This window comes from Mustela nigripes, chromosome 13, assembly GCF_022355385.1.
Source record: "Mustela nigripes isolate SB6536 chromosome 13, MUSNIG.SB6536, whole genome shotgun sequence".
NCBI classification, from domain to species: Eukaryota; Metazoa; Chordata; class Mammalia; order Carnivora; family Mustelidae; genus Mustela; species Mustela nigripes.
Genome location: NC_081569.1, coordinates 40,329,238 through 40,346,964, shown reverse-complemented (window position 1 = coordinate 40,346,964; position 17,727 = coordinate 40,329,238). Strand labels below are relative to the sequence as shown.

Genomic DNA, 17,727 nt, shown 5'->3' with positions numbered 1-17,727 from the left:
GAGGCGTGGAGAGAAGCTGAGAGGACGGCGCTCCGGAAAAACGGGCTCCTCTCGGAGCCTGAGGGGGTGGGATCTTGGAGCCTGGCTTTGGCCTCCCACCCGTTTCTCTCATCCCAACCCTGGCTCTGGGCCTGGCTGCGTGCTGTAAGGCCCGGGCGAGCCAGTCTTCACAGGACCGGACCCAGCAGATCGCCCGCCCCACTCTCCTCCCGGGAACTGCTTGCTGGTCAGAGGTTAAGCTAATGTGTTTGCAGACGGTAACTGGGAGCTGGAACTGGATGCCAACAGCCCCTCCTCAGGGGAATCTCGATTTATGTTTCCTGGAACAATTCTTTCTCCCATTGCATCGACGCTTAAAAAAAAAAATGACTTAACCAAGCTTACTTTGCTAATTTATTAGCCTAAATCAGGGTCTGAGAACTCGACGTGGCGCTAAAAAAGTAAAAGAAGGGAAGGGTGGAAGAAACGAGGCTGCTCATGGGCCTCTAGGAAGCCTCCGCAGTGCTTTAATGGAGGGTTGGGCTGAGGGCGCGGGGGCTGCTCCCGCAGGTCAGGTCGAGATTCAGAACGTTCCAGGGCGAGGCCGCCCCAGTGGGCGGGCGGGCCAGGGAGGGTGAGTCACCCTGACTCCGGGTGGGAGCAGGCAGGGGGAGGCGGGGCGGGGCGGGCCTCCCTTCACAGCAAGGATGTGGCGGCTATAAAAGCCCCACCCAGGGCAGCCAGCTCTGCTCTACAACTGAGGACGCTCACTGCTCTCGGCGCCCGGCCCAGGTAAGCGGGGTGCGCCCCGCCCTCCCGCTATGGCCCCGGGGCCGCCGCGCTAGCGGGGCGGGGAGCAGCGGGAAGAGAGGAAGACTGCCTTACAAAGAGCCTTGGGCCACAGGAACCCGGGAGGCCGTGCAGGGAAGGGGGCTGGAGGGACAGTCCATACTGGGGTTCTGCGGAGAGCAGCGCTATAGCGCTAGAGCGCTGGTGGCCTGGGTAAGAGTGGCCTGGGTAAGAGTGAGGGGGACTGGTTGTGCTCTGGCGTTAGGCTTGCAAGGCAGAGGGAGGGGGGTGGGGCATCCCCCCCGAAGTGTTCCCAGAAAGCTGAGAGAGGGGCGCCGGGGAGGGGAACAGAGGAAGGCCCCACATTCCTGACGCGCCGGGCGCCAGGGTAGACAGGGTGTGGCTGCTCGGGTTGCCTTGGGTCCCGGGCTGAACAGGCTTGGGGGCAGTTCCCTCCACGTTGAACAAAAGCTTAACGGCCTTCTAGAAAGTAACCTCCCTCAGTTTTACTTTGTTTGAAAACAAAACAAACAAAAAAAAAACCCCACAACCAAACCCGCATTTGTGGAACTTGTAGGACCATCTGGAGGGAAGCGGGGGCGGGGGGGGGCGGAAAATGAGAGGTGGGAGTTTGTAGGGGGTTGCTAACTTTCTCCCCAGTAAAACAAAACAAAAGGAAAAAAAAAAAAAACCTCAGCGCATTCTCTTTTGTCTAGATTATCTTTTAGGAGAACAACCTCTGATTTCAGCGTTATCTGGAGAGTTTCCCACTTGGTTGACCATTTTTGCGTCAGGAAGTATCCCCCAAGGTTGGGGGGAGGGGAGGAAGAGGATGGTCACTGACTATTACTCCACAGGATGCAGTAGTGAGTCAGGAACGAGGGTGTAGAAAAGGGCGTCGCCCGGAGACTGCTCCTAGAGCTCTGAGGCGGGTCTCGGCCCTTGGTGTGGAGGGTTGGATTCCATCAACTGGGTGTTGAGAAGGTAGGAGGAGAACACCAATTTCCTTACCTGGGAAAGTGGCCTAAGGATGCCCATTCTTACCTCCACTTGCACAATTACTGTGGTAAACTTCGAAAAGCACGTTCTTTCAAAAATAAATATGTAAAAATAAATAAATAAATATGTAAAGCACACTGAAATCATTAGGTGCCATGCCACTGCAAATGGTCGCTTTTATGTTGAGTTGCTCTTAAGCTGTGAGTATTCTGAATCTGTGGAAGAGCAGTGGCTTCATGCGTGCACACTGGGTCTTTATCTAAAGCCTTAAGATCCTAGAGCCCGGGGTCTGGGCATTTGGCTCAGACTGACTGAATGGATCTTGTCCAGTAATATGTGGTACTGTGCTGGTCTGGAACTTGGTGGTTTGGAATGCAGAATGTACCTTCTCACTGAAACAGTATTTAAAGGTTTTTAGGTTCCCAGGTTAGTGCAGAAATTCTACTTGAGGTGCACGGTATCTAAGTACTATATTGATAGTACATGCTTAATTTGGTGGTGGGGGGGGAAAGGTGGGAGGATAAGGGATGAGGATATGTGGGTAGGAAAAACAAATTTATGAAATATTCTGGAACTTTCCTTGGTTTTGAGATTGGCCCTCATTATTTGGAAAATTATATCTTTGCCCCCGCCACCTTTGTTTTTTCCAGCTTCCTCCTTTGCCCTTAGCATCCCTCTTCTCTGACATATCATAAAAGCCATTACTGTCATCATTTCTGCTGCTGCCCCTTCTTCCCATTTCAGTGTACTTACACCCAGCTGGAGGCTAGCAATTTGAATCAATATTCAATAAGTTAGGAATGTTTGGTGGTCCTGAAATCCTCAGCAACCTAAACAGACCTGTGTTCTGTGAAATTAGAGGCCATGGAGTTAAGGAGCCACATAATTACAAATTTGAGGTCTTGTGAATGAAGGAAGATTTCAGATGAGGCCAGGTTCAGAGAGACAAACTCCAGAGAGGAGTCCGCTGGCCAGTGGTGTTAAAACATTCCCCTTCTTCCAAGTCTATCGATTATCTAAAAACTTAAGGGTTTCTCCGAAAGTATCTATCACATCTGTAGTGCAAGGGTGTGCCCATCAATGTGCATTTCTTTATTAAGGATTTATGATTTGGAGACCTAGATTTTGTAATTTCCCACAGTGCCAAATGGACTGCCTGTGGCAAATGCCCAGGAAATACTGCTTATTCACTGGCTTTGATTAGGTGCTTGTTCTTGGATTGCACCTCAGTATTTAACATCTTGTGTCTTTGAGCTATTAAAGTACTGTATTGACTGACATTAGGCTGGCTGTTGTGGCCATTAGTTTCCTGACAAATTTCTGATTTAAGTAGTTTTCCTGGCAAGGTAGGTATCCTTCTGTAATTGCTATTGATTTTGGAGGCTGTAGCCTCTTCCTGCACCATTGGGCCTAGAATCTTGTACTGACACACTCATGAGCCTCGGTCAGGGCTGTGGGCCTGCTGAGGCATTTTTTGTTAATGGAGAGTGGCCCTGTCAAAAGGAGGAGTCGCAGTCTCTAGTGGTTTGCTTTGAACATCTATTCATTCCACAGTATTTATTGAGCATCTATCAGGTTCTACTTGCAGATAGAGGTACTGGGTATGCAAGAGTGAACAAAACAGACTGAAAAAAGCCAAAACTGAACCAAAAACCTGCTTTGTAGACTTGAAGTCTGTTGGGGAGAGGAAAAAAAAAAAAAGACCAAGTAAGTGAATTATATATATAGACAGTAATTAGGTTTTGAACTTTACATTTTTCCCAAATTAATATTTTAGTTTCCAAACTTGGCAGGGGCTCATTTCCCCCTTTAATCTAGATGTTCCACAAAACTGAGTGTCATATTTAGCCTGCCTTGTGGTAGTGATTTTTAAAGTTATTGTGACTTAACCTGCCTTCCAGATTTGACTGTGAGAGTTAAACAGAAATGGAATGCTCCTTTTTTTTTTTTTTTTTGCACATGTGAATCCACCTCCCTCATTTTCCCTGGTGCCACACCCCATTCTAGTTAGAGGCTACATCAGGAAATTCCAGTTCTTTTAAAAAATTCTTTCCACCCCTTCACTGGCATGCTTTTCCTTCTGTTACCAAAAGCAGTCTCCATCTACTTAGTTGGGAAGCAGGTCAGCAGTAGGGGTCAGGAGACGCCCAGGCTTGTTTTGGGTGGTTCCAAACTGAGATTAGCTGTGAATCTCTCTTCTGGGGTAAACCCTGAAGCTTGAAGACCTCTGCTCAGTCTTGTCAGAGAGAAGTCAGTACATCCAAGTAGTCCGAGTTCTAATCCCAGGTTTGGTGTAGAAAGTTCTGAATCAGGGGAATGGCTATGACCTGGAGTCCTTGCTCTTTGCCTCTCTGCCACACCCAGTGTACACACTCATAGCTCAGAGGAAATGGGAGTCCCAAGGCCACTTGCAAGTTCTTCCTCCTTTCTCCTCCTTTCTTGTATTCCAAGTGCCCTAGGAGATATAGGTTACATTTGCATGTTGTCCAGGGGACAGAGCTAGGACCCGAGTGGCCTGGAAGTACAGAGGTGGAGTGCTGGGGTGGGAGTGGGCTGTCTTTCATGATGAGGAAGAGGCTGCCTGTGAAGTGACCTGCCAGGCTTTGGAAGATTTGCAAAGATTGGCAGCTTAAGCATCCTTTGGAACTGGAACTGCATTTAGGATGTTCATTCTGAGCAAGAGAAAGAAAATGGAGCAAGAGTGCATTGAAAAAGGAAGCCATAATGATATGGAAAGACCTCATGTGTGTAAACCATCCATAAATGCCACTGAGCACCTACCATTTGGTAGGCACGGTGCGCTGACCTATAAGGAAGCAAGTGGATGTGACAGAAACCCTGCGGGCAGATAAAATGGAAGACCATCTTTATATACTCATTTTTGATTATTTAACAGACACACTGAGATAGCACGGAGCAGGGAGAGGTGCAGGAGAAAAAGTATAGTATTTTTGTAGCTTGAAGTCTCATGAGGGTGTCAGATGCTCAAGATTTCGTGTTCCCAGAGAACCTGGGTCTTGAGGTGGTAGAACTGTGCTGAGTATATTCAGAGGAATTACCACCCCAGTGTCACTGCAGTGTGTGTGCAGGTGTGCACTCGTTGGGGGGGGGGGGGGGGCTGTGTAGAAGATATTTATGGAAATGTTGGTGAAGTCCAGAGTGTGGGAGATCTTTTTTTTTTGAAGGTTTTATTTATTTATTTGACAAATAGAAAACAGGCAGACAGAGCGGCAGGCAGAGGGAGAGGGAGGAGCAGGGACTCAGTTGCAGGACTTGGTCCCAAGACCCTGGGATCATGAGCTGAGTCTAAGGCAGACACTTAATCGACTGAGTCACCCAGGCACTCCCAAAGTGTGTGAGATCTTGAAGGCTGAGGTTAGGCTTTTCTTTTCTTCTTCCCCCTCCTCCTCCTCTTCATCCTCCTCCTCCTCTTCTTCTTCTTCTTCTTTTTAAATTATTTATTTATTTGAGAAAGAGAGAGAGAATGCGAGCAGGGAGAAGAGGGAGAAGCAGGCTTTCCACTGAGCAGTAAGCTGGACGCAGGGCTCTATCCCAGGACCCTGGAATCATGACCTGAGCCAAAGGCGTTGCTTAACTGACTCAGCCACCCGGGCGCCCCGTTTAGGCTTTTTCTGTAGACACCAGGTCTCCATTAGAAACACAGTAAGTGGGCCATAAAACATTGACATTGTGCTGTAGCTCGAAGGCCTTGATTTCCTAACCCTGAAACTGTCCCATGCCAACTGACTTCATTCTTCCTGACAGTCTCTTTCCACCCACTCCAAACCCATGACCAGGGACTGACGGAGAACCTCTGAGAACACGAGGTTGCCACGTAGGTTTGTCAGGAGCAAACATACACATACTGATTCAGATCAGGTAGCGAAAGGGACAAGCCAGATCAAGTGTTGTTGTGTCCATCCTGCTCAGTTTGATCAAGGCCACTGGGCACAATTCCAGGCTTTTTGCAGGATGACTTGGCCCGGTGACTCAGGCATTGATCAAGACCATAAATCCCAGGAGAACAAGTTGTGTTTTCAGGAATGTTCTGTTGAATAAAAAGTGCTTGGGGTGGGGGGTGAGGAATAGACACAGTACAATATGAATTCCACTCCCAACCCCACTTATGCAATTTTTTCCCTCCCCTTTTGGTTTAAAATTCCAGTCTGGTCCTATAGACCAGGAATGCTGCACAGGGAAGGTTTTGGTGGGGAAACCCAACCCTCCATGCTGCCACCCACACACATTTTCACTTTAAAAAATCCTCGTTTGTATCATCCAGTTCCTGATTGATTCATCATGGTTGCTAGGGCTGTGTTTTGTGGTAACACATCAACACCACGTTTAAACTGTAAAGTGGGTGTGTCAACGAAACTGCTAGATTGTGCTCAGATTTCAGATTTGCCTATGTAGACCAGCCCATTGCAACATGTTTTTGTATGTTTGTGTGAATTAATGCTTGGGTTTTCTGGAGCTCATTCTTAATTCATTACAGTAGAACTTGTTTTTGCTGTTTACAAAATGTTGACTTTTGGGTCAACAAAACAAAGAGTTGTCTCAACTCTTCTTTGCAAATTTTGTTTTACTTTCCATTTTTGGGGAGAAGTTTAATCTGTTTCCCTTGTACTGTTTCTACTACCACGTGTTTGATGTGAAACAATAAAATACAAAAAAAAAGTAGGTAGGGTTTAAAAAAAGTAATCCTTTAAGTATCTTTAAGACAGTCCTTATGTTAAATGTAAATGATTGTTTTTCAACAGCTGCACAGATTTTGTTAATGTCTAGTTTTGCACTCCAAGGGCTTTTCCAGTCAGGCGGCTAACAGTCTTCATTCATTAATATTTTCAAGGCCAGAGGAGAAAACTGTTCCTTCACAGCACCGAGATGGGGGAGTGGTTGGTGGCTGCCAGGAATGAGTGAGTGCATTCTCACTCCTGTGGTGACTTATTTCAAGTCAGTTTGAAGTGGGTGTGGCTCTTTCACTAAGTTTCTCTATCCCTCTCTAGTTCTTTCCTCTTTCTTTCTTTGTCTCTCTCTCTCTCTCTCTTTCCTTCCTTCCTTCCTTCTTTTTTTCTTTTTTTTTTTAGATTTACTTATTTTTTGAGGGGCATGGGGAAGCAATCTCCCTGCTGAGCTACAAGCTAGATGTGGGGCTTGATCCCAAGACCCCAGGATCATGACCTGAGTGGAAGGCAGCTGCTTAACTGACTGAGGCACCCAGGTACCCTTCTAATTATTTTCTTAAAAGAAAAACAAAAACAAAAACAAAACAGAACTACCCAATAAAGAGCTGTTTTAATAATCTTGTCTAGTCAGCCAGCGCTTCTCTGGGAATGGGAGGTGCTGGTGTGTGCAGATACTACTCATCAACAGATTGAATTTGCTGGCTTTTCCCCCTTCTTTTTTACAAGTTGAAACCAGTTGGAGATCTGGGTGAGGTCGAAGTGCTGGAAAGAATGATGCAGACTGCCGTTTTCATGTGCTTTGAGAACTCTGCCAGGAAAGGAGTAGTGGTTCTGCTTTTAACACACTTTAAGAATTTTACACTGTGATGAGGAGTCAGTGGGAGTGGAATTTTCACAGGGCTCATAGACTTCATTTTATTCTCAAAGCACTAGGTAAACTAAGGCAATGCTCCTGCTTATAGTAAGAAAATTCAGCCTCCAGAGCAAATGTGATAAACAGATTAGATGAGTATTGGGGAACTTTGGCTTTCTGGCTCTCCCGTATTTCCATAGCCATGCTTAAATTGGCACCATTCAGAAGCCAATATTTTAGACCCCCCACGGGGCATTACAGTAGACACAGCTTGTTTTAAACTTGTCCTCTTGGTTCTCCCACCACCCAGGGACAGACATTCTTCTCCATTCTTTCTCCCCAGTCCTTCCCCCATGTTTATCTGGCTGGAACCTTCCAGGGTAATTGCCCTTCTCAAACCTGTCAGTACCTCACCGTTGATCTCTCAGCTGATCTCACTCACATTACTTTTATCTTTCTCTCTGTCTGAGTCTTCTTTGGAAGGGAGAACGATTGTGGTCAAGTTGCCAAGGTGAAGACCCGAGAGTCAGACGACCCAGATTCTAGCCCTGCCTCGGTTCTCATTAATTGAGTAATCTGGGCTAATGCCTCGGGTGTCTCTCACTGCAACAAGATGAGAAGAGAGCTGGAAAGTGCTATGGGGCGTAGTCTGCATTTCACCATTTTGTGTGTGTCTGCAGGCCAAGAGTGTATGCTTGTCAGGGGTATACAGCTTTTGGAGAGAAGCAAGGGACTGTGGGGGTCAGGCCACTTTTGCTGGGGGGGGGGGGGGGGGGGAAGGGGGGGGGGGGGCGGTTTTGGGGGGGGGGGGGGTTGGATAGAAGACACTGATACTGGGTTTCTGTGCCAGTCTTGGAGGGCTGGCCTGAGCTGGAATAAGAGAAGGCTATTGAAGGATGGGTTTTGAACCATTGGATGAGATGCTATGTAGGGATTTAATTGATAGTAGCATGTGGGATTGTTGTGATGAAATAACAGGACAACTGTGGACGATAAAACAGAAAGATTTGTGGGGCCTTTCGAGACCCCTATTTCCTGTCTCTCCTCAGTGTGTTGTGGCTGTGGGAGGAGAATTAACAGGAATGGAGAGTGTGTATCAGATTGTCTTTGGCTTATTCAGTAACGAGGGTCTCATGTGAGACAAGCTTAGGCAGCTGTCTGTAAAGCCAGTGCTCAGGGCTGGAAAGGCAGCTTGAAAGAACTCTACAATAAAAACTTACTGTGCCTCTGTGGTCGAGATTCCCTAAACAGCAGAACCCGCGTGAGGCACCTGATTTAAGAACGAAGTGGACTTTTAATCCACATTTCTTTGTGAGCAGAAACAATTCTGTTTGCAAGTCTGACTTACTGATCCTCTCTTTGGGGTTTTCCTTTTGTTTTGGCATTTTTATTTCTTAGCTGTTTATGGTGGGGACTAGAATTCTGTTAGGCAGATGACAACAGTTTACCCCTCACTGCAGACCTACTGCAGTTCTGATGAGGCTCAGGGGTGATGGTCAAGGTCAGGATTGGGTGGTTAGTATCTTAGGGAATTCATCTCCACTTTGGTGATTCTCAGGCTGATGGATATGACGAGACCTTGTGGAATATTTTTTGGCTCAACTAGAAGTAGGAGATTTCTTGCTTTTTCTGTCAAGGCAGACTCAAATTTGTCTGTCCTGACAAGAAATCTCAAACTGAATTTTGCCATGATCAGGCTACTGCAAACGTTTTTGGACGAGGATTGGACCATGGCACTAGGGGATCCTCTAGACCAGTGCTGTCCAACAGAAATAGAATGTGAGCTGCATTTTCCACTGTGAATTTCCTAGCAGGCCTAGGAGAAAAAGGAAAAACAGGTGAAATTAAATTTAAATAATGTATTTTGTTTAACCCAATAAAGCCAGCATATCGGAAGTACAATATATAATCAATAAAATCAAAACAGAGAGATTTTATGTCCTTTTTCTCACTCTAAGTCTTCAGAATCCAGTGTGTAGTTTACACTTACTGCACTTCCCAGTTTGGACAGGACACCTTCCAAATGCTTGATAGCCCCGTGTGCCTGGTAGCTGCTGTATTGGGCAGTCCAGTTACAGAGGTGCATGGCCTCCCATACCAGAGTGGTATGTTTGCTATAACCAATGAACCTATATGGACACCTCACTGTCATTCAAACTCATAGTTCACATTAGGGTTCACTTTTAGTGCTGTACACTTTGTGGGTTTTGACAACTGTATAATGGCATTATAGTATCTTACAGAGAAGTTTCATGGCCCTAAAAATCTGCTGTGCTCCACCTCTTCATCCCTTCCTCCTTTCCCTCTAATTCCTGGCAGCCACTGATCTTTTATTGTCTCCATGGTATTGTCTTAACCAGAATATTATATCGTTGGAATCATACTATGTATGTAGTATGTAGCCCTTCAGACTGGCGTCTTTGACTGGTAATATGCATTTAAGATTCTTCCATGCCTGTTCATGGCTTGATAGTTCATTTCTTTTCAGTTCTGAATAATGTTCTGTTGTCTGGATGTACCATGGTTTATTTATAGAGCAAGAAAGACCTTTTATAATCAGGATTATATCCCAGCAGTGGAACATATTTGGGGGTAGGCGTGTCTGAGAGCTATGGGTATAGGGGTAATTGGAATAGCCTTAATTTTCTTTTTGCTTTGCTTAAAACTATTCAGTGGGGGCGCCTAGTTGGTTCAGTCGTTAAGCGTCTGCTTTTGGTTCAGGTCGTGATCCTGGGGTCCTGGGATTGAATCCCATATCAGGCTCCTTGCTGAGGGAGCCTGCTTCTCCTTCTCCCACTCCCTGTGCTTGTATTCCCTCTCTTGCTGTCTCTTTGTCAAATAAATACATAAAATCTTAAAAAAACAAAGAAACAACTATTCTGTGATTATTAAGAAGGGGGGGGGTGGTTTAGGAGAAGGAGCTCAGGATGAAAATCTTGCAGAGATATGTCCATAAGCACAAATAAGGGCGAATCTTCTTACATCCGTCCACCTCCACCCAACACAGACTGGAATCTGCTCAGTCCACAGTGTTCTGATAAGTTAGCAAATGTCTATGTCAAATACTCCCTCCAAGCCAGTTCTACAAAAATATTTAGATCATGCAAACTGATGGGAGAATGGAAAACTGGATTTGCATGGACACAATTTCTTTGATCAAAGAATATTAAGCAAAGAGTCTGAAGCAGGAGTTATTACAATTCAGATGTCGAATCCACTGTTTCAGGTTACAGCTCTGCTCTGTTTTCCTTCTTTCCTTCTTTGGGGGTGATGATGCTGAATGACCTATCTTGTCTCAGTTGAGATAAATTTCCTGCTGCTTGGGCACTCTTCATTGGCAGACGTTGGTGTATCAATTCCGAGAACCGTGTGATTGCAAAGCTGGAAAGCCAATTCATCAGGCTATAGTGTCGCAGCCTGATTAAGTGTATTAACTGGAAGATGACTTCATTTCAGCCCTTTTGAATCTTAAATACAAGGGATTGGTCTTTCTTGGGATGAGTTAATGTCAGAACATCTGTCCATGGTCTTTTTCATAAATAGCTGCATATCTTCTAGGCATTGCTGAGCTAAGAAAATAATGGATAATAATAAAGGTTCTATTTAGGAATGGGCCAGCGTGCAAATATTGTTGATTTCAGGTCCTTTTCAATAGAGAACATTACTGGTGAGAAACACAGAAGCAGTGGCTGGTTGGACAAGCTTGTCCCTTTTTTTTTTTCTTTTTAAGATTTTATTTATTTCTTTAGAGAGAGTCAGAGAGGGAACACAAGCAGGGGAGGGGGAGAAGGAGAAGCAGGTTTCCCGCTGAGCAGGGATCCAACAACCATATGGGGGGATCCATCCCAAAACCCTGGAATCATGACCTGAGCCGAGGACTGATGCTTAACAGTTGAGCCAACCAGGTGCCCCAAGCTTATCACTTCTTATAAGAAGTGAAAGGCTCAGTTTTATCCTGTTTGAACAAGTTGCATGAGCCTTGGGGAGCATTTTGTTTTTGTATTTACAAATCACATCTATCCCAGTTCTGTTTACACAGAGCACGAGAAAGACTGGCTACTTCTTCTACTTCTTCTTCTTCTTTTTTTTTTTTAAACTTAAGATTTCATTTATTTATTTGAGAGAAAGAATAAAAGAGAGATCTTGAGCGAGGGAGGCAGAGAAAGAGGCAGGAGCAGACTCCTGCTGAGCAGGGAACCCAATGCAGAACTCGATCCCAGGACCAAGAGATAATGACCTGAGCTGATAGGCAGACCCTTAACCTACTGAGCCACCCAGGTGCCCAGACGGACTACTTCTGTAGTCCATCCAAAACCTAAGGCAAACCATCTCTCAGCTTAATTTGCCCAATCATAAGATAGGAATTGCATCCATTTGCAAAAATTGTTCTAATATCCTCAGATGAAATGGTCCAAGAAATAGAGATTAGTATAATGAATCACTGCGCTTCAGGGGAAAAGAAAGCCTCTTTGTAAATACTTTTGTTGTACTTTTTTCCTCCAGCTTCCTTCAAAATGTCTACTGTTCACGAAATTCTCTGCAAGCTCAGCTTGGAGGGTGATGTAAGTATATCATTTTGTGTAATTTTTGCAAATTAGACGTCTCTCTGGATAACTATGCTACTCTCTTTCCTTGTACATCTAAGGACAATGAGAACAAATATACACAGTTATTTCCCTCTCTTCATTCCCCTTTTCTTCACCATTACTTTTACTGTTTCCAGTAGTTCAATTTGATAGAAATGTTATGGCACTAGAAACTTTTTTGGCATCACCTTAAAATTGGACAGGCTGGGGTGGCTGGAGTTTTATCCTGCTGTATACTTAGTGTGTCAGTGGTGGTAATTGCTATGTTGATCCTGGAGTTTTAATGTCATACCCTGGCATTTTATTAATGATTGGCATAAGCTACAGCCATATCAAAAATGATCCTTGTGTTTTGGACTTATTACAGTGTCTGTGAAATTATTCTAGACAAGGACTTACATGTTTGTTGTTGTTTTAATTTAACACCCGGGAAATCTTTAATCTATAAAAACTAGGATAGTTGTGTGTGTGTTTTTTGTTTTGTTTTTTAGCTAAATAAATATTCTAATTCATCATGTTTGCTTTTTTGCTTTGGCTATCAGGGAGCTCAAAATTATATCTTACTGTCTTTCACAGGAAATATGTGAACCTGGAAATTCTGATGCTTTGTTTTATAGTCAAAATTTTTTTTTTTTTAAAGATTTTATTTATTTATTTGTCAGAGAGAAAGCGAGCGAGATCGAGCACAGGCAGACAGAGTGGAAGGCAGAGTCAGAGGGAGAAGCAGGCTCCCTGCGGAGCAAGGAGCCCGATGTGGGACTCGATCCCAGGACGCTGGGATCATGACCTGAGCCGAAGGCAGCTGCTTAACCGACTGAGCCACCCAGGCGTCCCTATAGTCAAAATTTTCTTAAACTATATGTGAAATTACAGGTCATTGCAAATACTTTTAGAATCAAGTAGAATATAAATTATGAATATATAAAAATATTTAATAATTCCATACATCTTTCTGGTCATCCTGGCAGAAATGGCTCTTACAAAAACTCAGCAGTAACCCTCGTTTGTAGGCATATCTTACAGGTACTTCAAAATGCGCTCTCACTGAAACTGAAATACATCAAAGCACTTGACAGCAGTTTGGATTAGGTGGTACTGCTGTATTCTGTCTGGTACCAGCCATCAAATGTTCAGATAGATGACATCTATGCAGACACGGGTTGTATGGAGTATAGAGCCCATCTATTTTTAATCTTCCCTCGTGGAACTTGTGCACACTGTTGTTGGCAACACTTACAAGCTGCATGTTGAGGTCCAGACAAGTCCAAGAGCTGAACAATTTTTTTTCTTAACGGATCTAATCATTAGATAGTTTTTAGTATCAAATTTCAGAAAAGGCTTTTTGTGTGGCCTTTGAAGTTACTTTAGTATAATGCATCTCTCTGTGGAGAGATGGGACTGCATTAGAAAATGTCATATTTCCCCCCCACCCCCATATTTTGGAGGAAGAAGAAAAATCATTTTTCCTCAATAATTTGATTTTTGAGACAGTTCTATGGGTAATAGGTTCAGTTATCCATTTAGTTTTGTTTTTAGAAGTTTTATTAAAGATATGCAAAATTTTCCTACTTCTTGTTGTTTTTGGAGTAAGTTGACATAGCACCTAGGAAATGAAGCCATATGTGATATGGCTTAATGAGCAGACTGTCTGCCTTTGTAAATAATTGACAGCACTGTTAATAAATAGGGAAATGTTTTTCTTAGATTTCCATCCACATTTTGTAGCCACCATAACAAATAGAGTATTTCAGAATAGCCCTTGGTCCTTACTTTTTTCTGAATGTATGTTTCATCTTCATTGATTTAATCTTATTGGAAAGTTTAGTAAAATTAGACGGAAAATACTTTAATGATCCATTGTGTTTCAGATGTATACGTGTTAACTGGATTCACTATTTGGCCAAGATGGTCACAAGTACATTTTGAAATACTCTGTTCAGTCCTCCACTTAGATTTCTGGCTTGTCCTGGGAAACATTTGAGAGGATGTCATCTTAGTTACTTACCTGTATATAACTGCACTCCTAATAAAACCAAATGAATGAGTCCTGGAATGCTTCTTTATGTTTGCCTGTGGGTGGAAAGGTAAGTCAGGACACCTCAGGCTCTGACTCTTCTCAGAAACTGAACTAAGGCAAGGTCATCACATTACGATGGGCATTATGTACTTGGGGGAGGTCGTGGGGATGGATGAGTCTTGAAGTTGAAGGTTCTACAAGTTGATGGTTCTACTGACAATCAAAACCACGCTGTCCATCTTCTGCATTCTCTTTGCTTTGGGATTGGGTAACAGGGTGGAGGGAAGCTGTAAGAGCTCTCAAGGAAAGAGAAAAGTTAACCCTTCGGATAGAAGGACTGATGTAGACGCATACTACTGTCCTTGCTTCAGTCTGGGATGGAAGTGGATCCATCAGATCAGGCAGGGTAATGGGCTTTGAAAAGCATTGGAAAAGGAGGAGAGTATGGTTTAAAAGGCCGTAACAAAAAAAAAAAAAAATTAAAGAAAAAAAATAGAAAGGGTGATAGGAATAGGGTTAAAAGCGTAGTATTAAAGACAGCAGAGGAGAGGGAACAGAGGAGAGAGCGGGGAGCAGGAACTTAGCGAACACAAAGAGGATGTGGGCCAGGAGGCCTGACCACCTTGGTGCCCCGGCTTCCCTCACTTGTCTGATAGTCTGAAACAAGCAAGCCAGCATTTTACATTTGCATTTTGAGGAACTGTGAGCTCAGCGATATAGGCCCAGTGGAAATTCAGATGCCTGTAGCAAAAACTTGGCTAAACGCACTTGTCATTCAGGCCTTTCCACATTTTCAGCTTGTTTCAAATCGTTGCTGGCCCAGTTTAATGCTTTTCAAAGTCTTCCCAGATAAGTGGTGGTTTCCAGTGCCCAGCTTTGGGTTGTCTGCTTTTGAACTTGGACTAGAAGTAAGAGAAGTGAAACACAGATGCATTTTCTAAACGAGCTGAGCTTTTGAAGATGAAATCTTATTAGAAACAATGAAGTTTCTTATTCTCTGTTGTGAAGGCACATTAATACTTCCCTAGTTACATAGTCTACAAATGATTTGAATTGTTTAAAGAAACGATAGAAGAAATCTATTTCAGGGATACTTCAGCAGGAGGATTTTAAATGTGTCTGATTTGAGTATGTTTGTCTTTTAACCTCAGCACTCCACGCCCCCGAGTGCATATGGGTCGGTCAAAGCATACACCAATTTTGATGCTGAGCGTGATGCTCTGAACATTGAAACGGCCATCAAGACCAAAGGTAGGTGACATTTGTCCTTCTCTTGTCAGGCTGACAACAACGACTGAGGCATTTTTAGTTGCCTCTTCATTCTCCCTCAAATCTCTGTTTACTGGTCATTTGAAATTGTCCTCAAGCTTTCATGGAGTGGATCTAAATCTTTCCCATCTTACCCCACGCCTCCTTCCCTCCTTTCCTTCATCCTTTCCTTTTTCCCTTCTTCTTCCTTCCTCTCTTTGGAGAGAAGACTTAAAACATGAGAAAGTTTTTTGGTTTTTTTTTTTAAGATTTTATTTATTTATTTGATAGAGACACAGCCAGAGAGGGAACACAAGCAGGGAGTTGGAGAGGGAGAAGCAGCCTTCTCATGGAGCAGGGAGCCGGATGCAGGGCTTGATCGCAGGACCCTGGGATCATGACCTGAGCTGAAGGCAGACACTTAATGACTGAACCACGCAGGTGCCCTCATGAGAAAGTATTTTAACCAAGGAGAGCCTAGTGACAGAGAAACAGGCCTCAGCTGAGAGCTGGAGGTCTGATTCCCTGGGTGTGTGTTTTGGCCTCAGGTCTTTACTTTGAGGCCTCAGTGCCTCTTCCAATAAGGAAGAGTTTGGTCATGGTGATCCCTAACTGGCCTTTTTTCCCTGAATTCCCCTGATTTTTCAGTACATTTGTTGGAAAAATACTGGGGAAAATTATACTGCTTTGCTTTTAGATCTATTGAAGAAAAAACTCGGGTTTTTTTTAACCCTACTGATTATATCATTCCTTAGACCTGGAGCTTGAATTAGAAGAGCCGTCAGAATGAGTGTATTTCCTGGAGTTCCAGGATGAGTAAGAGAGGGCCAGAAGGTGTAAGAGCTTCCCTTCGAAATAAAGCAGATAAAGCATTTGATTGGGTGGGGCTGAGTAAGAACTTGCTCAGGTCATCATTGTGCTGTTTTTTTGTGTCTATAAAAGTCAGTGTTCAGGGCGCCTGGGTGGCTCAGTGGGTTAAGCCGCTGCCTTCGGCTCAGGTCATGATCTCAGGGTCCTGGGATTGAGGCCGCATCAGGCTCTCTGCTCAGCGGGGAGCCTGCTTCCTCCTCTCTCTCTGCCTGCCTCTCTGCCTGCTTGTGATCTCTCTCTGTCAAATAAATAAATAAAATCTTTAAAAAAAAAAAGAGAGAGAAAAGTCAGTGTTCAGACTCTCTGGCTTATGTTAATGAAGTGTGTCTCTCTAGGATGGCCCCATCCCCCAAATCCCTGGGCATTCCGATTACTGTGGTGATGCTTGTGATTCACTGCACTCTTTCCCCTTTTAGGCAAAGCACTTCTTTTCACTGTGAAGCTAGTTGAGATGTGTACATGACCCAGCAGCCAGAGCAGCTGCTGATTCATACCTCTGCTAAAGAGCCATGGGCGGTTTGGTCTGGGAAGTCCGGTGTTTTAACTTACTGACACTTGGACAATTCACATATGGGTGACCGACAGACTGGGAACCTCAACCAGGATGACCTAGGAACCCAAAAAAACGAGAGTGATCACATGTCCTGGCTTATTTACATCTGCATTATTTACTGATTGTGCCCCTTTTCACTCTCAGAATTGTTTTGTCTTTCTAAAACCCTTGGAGAGGGGCGCCTGGGTGACTCAGTGGGTTAAGCCTCTGCCTTCAGCTCAGGTCATGATCCAAGGCTCCTGGGATTGAGTTCCACATCAGGCTCCTTGCTTGACAGGAAGTCTGCTTCCTCTCTCTGCCTTCCTCTCTGCCTACTTGTGATCTCTGCTGTCAAAAAAAAAAAAAAATAATAATAATAATTCTTTAAAAGCCTTGGAGAAACTGGTGACTTTGTTTCCAGAGGCAGGACAGAAAGGAGAAAAATCGTTTATGTCCTGTGGCTCTGACTGGACACAAGGATCTACATTATCCTAAAGCAGCCTTACAGTTAGATCCCTGGGGACATGGTGTATCTCCCAGAATGACTCCCTGGACAACTGGAGGGAGAATAAGGAAGCATCCAAATTAAACCTTTCATAAGTCTTCTCTTTTTGATGCTTTCAAATGACCATACTTGTCAAAGGCCAGGTTGGGAAGTCAGCAAGTCAGTAATCAGAAAATGAGACTGAAAGGTACAGGCTCATCTCACCATTCTCTTTGGCAGAGCTGGGGTGTAGTGGGTGAGAGATTGTGCAGTCATGGTTCTTCACATCTTGGCTCTGCCACTCATTTACTAACTATCTGACTCTGGAAAAACACTTAACTTCCTTAAGCTTCAGTTTCCACATACAAATTGGGGCTCATCAGAGTTCCACCTCACACAGTTGGGTGGTATGAAGTGGTGCCTGCCATTAGACAGTGCTCGAAATGTGTTATCTCAACACACACACACTCACACACACATGCGTGTACACACACAGGCGCCTGCGTGCACATGCCATGATCCACTTGCCGAAAACTCACCCTGTCTCACTATCTGGGTGTGCCTACATTCCTGGGGTTTCCCAAGAGCCCCTGCAGAAACAAACTTAACTCCCCTCACAGTTAACTCATCTGATAGAGATGGTGCCTTGTACACGCTTGAGACAAAGACTGCTTTTGTCCTCGCA

The 17,727-nt window shown here is 44.3% G+C and overlaps 1 protein-coding gene across 2 annotated transcripts in view; it reads left to right on the top strand.

Moving 5' to 3' along the window:
• Positions 1-701: 701 nt before the first annotated feature.
• Positions 702-17,727, top strand: part of ANXA2 (annexin A2) — a 43,563-nt gene continuing 26,537 nt past the window's right edge. The window contains exons 1-3 of one of the 2 annotated variants that reach the window (XM_059372047.1): positions 702-771; positions 11,809-11,867; positions 15,060-15,159. In XM_059372047.1, coding sequence (XP_059228030.1) covers positions 11,820-11,867; positions 15,060-15,159 — 148 coding nt within the window. In that variant the 5' untranslated portion in view covers positions 702-771; positions 11,809-11,819. Of the gene's footprint in view, positions 772-879; positions 982-11,808; positions 11,868-15,059; positions 15,160-17,727 lie in introns of those variants that run through there. The other variant, XM_059372048.1, reaches the window with a different exon arrangement.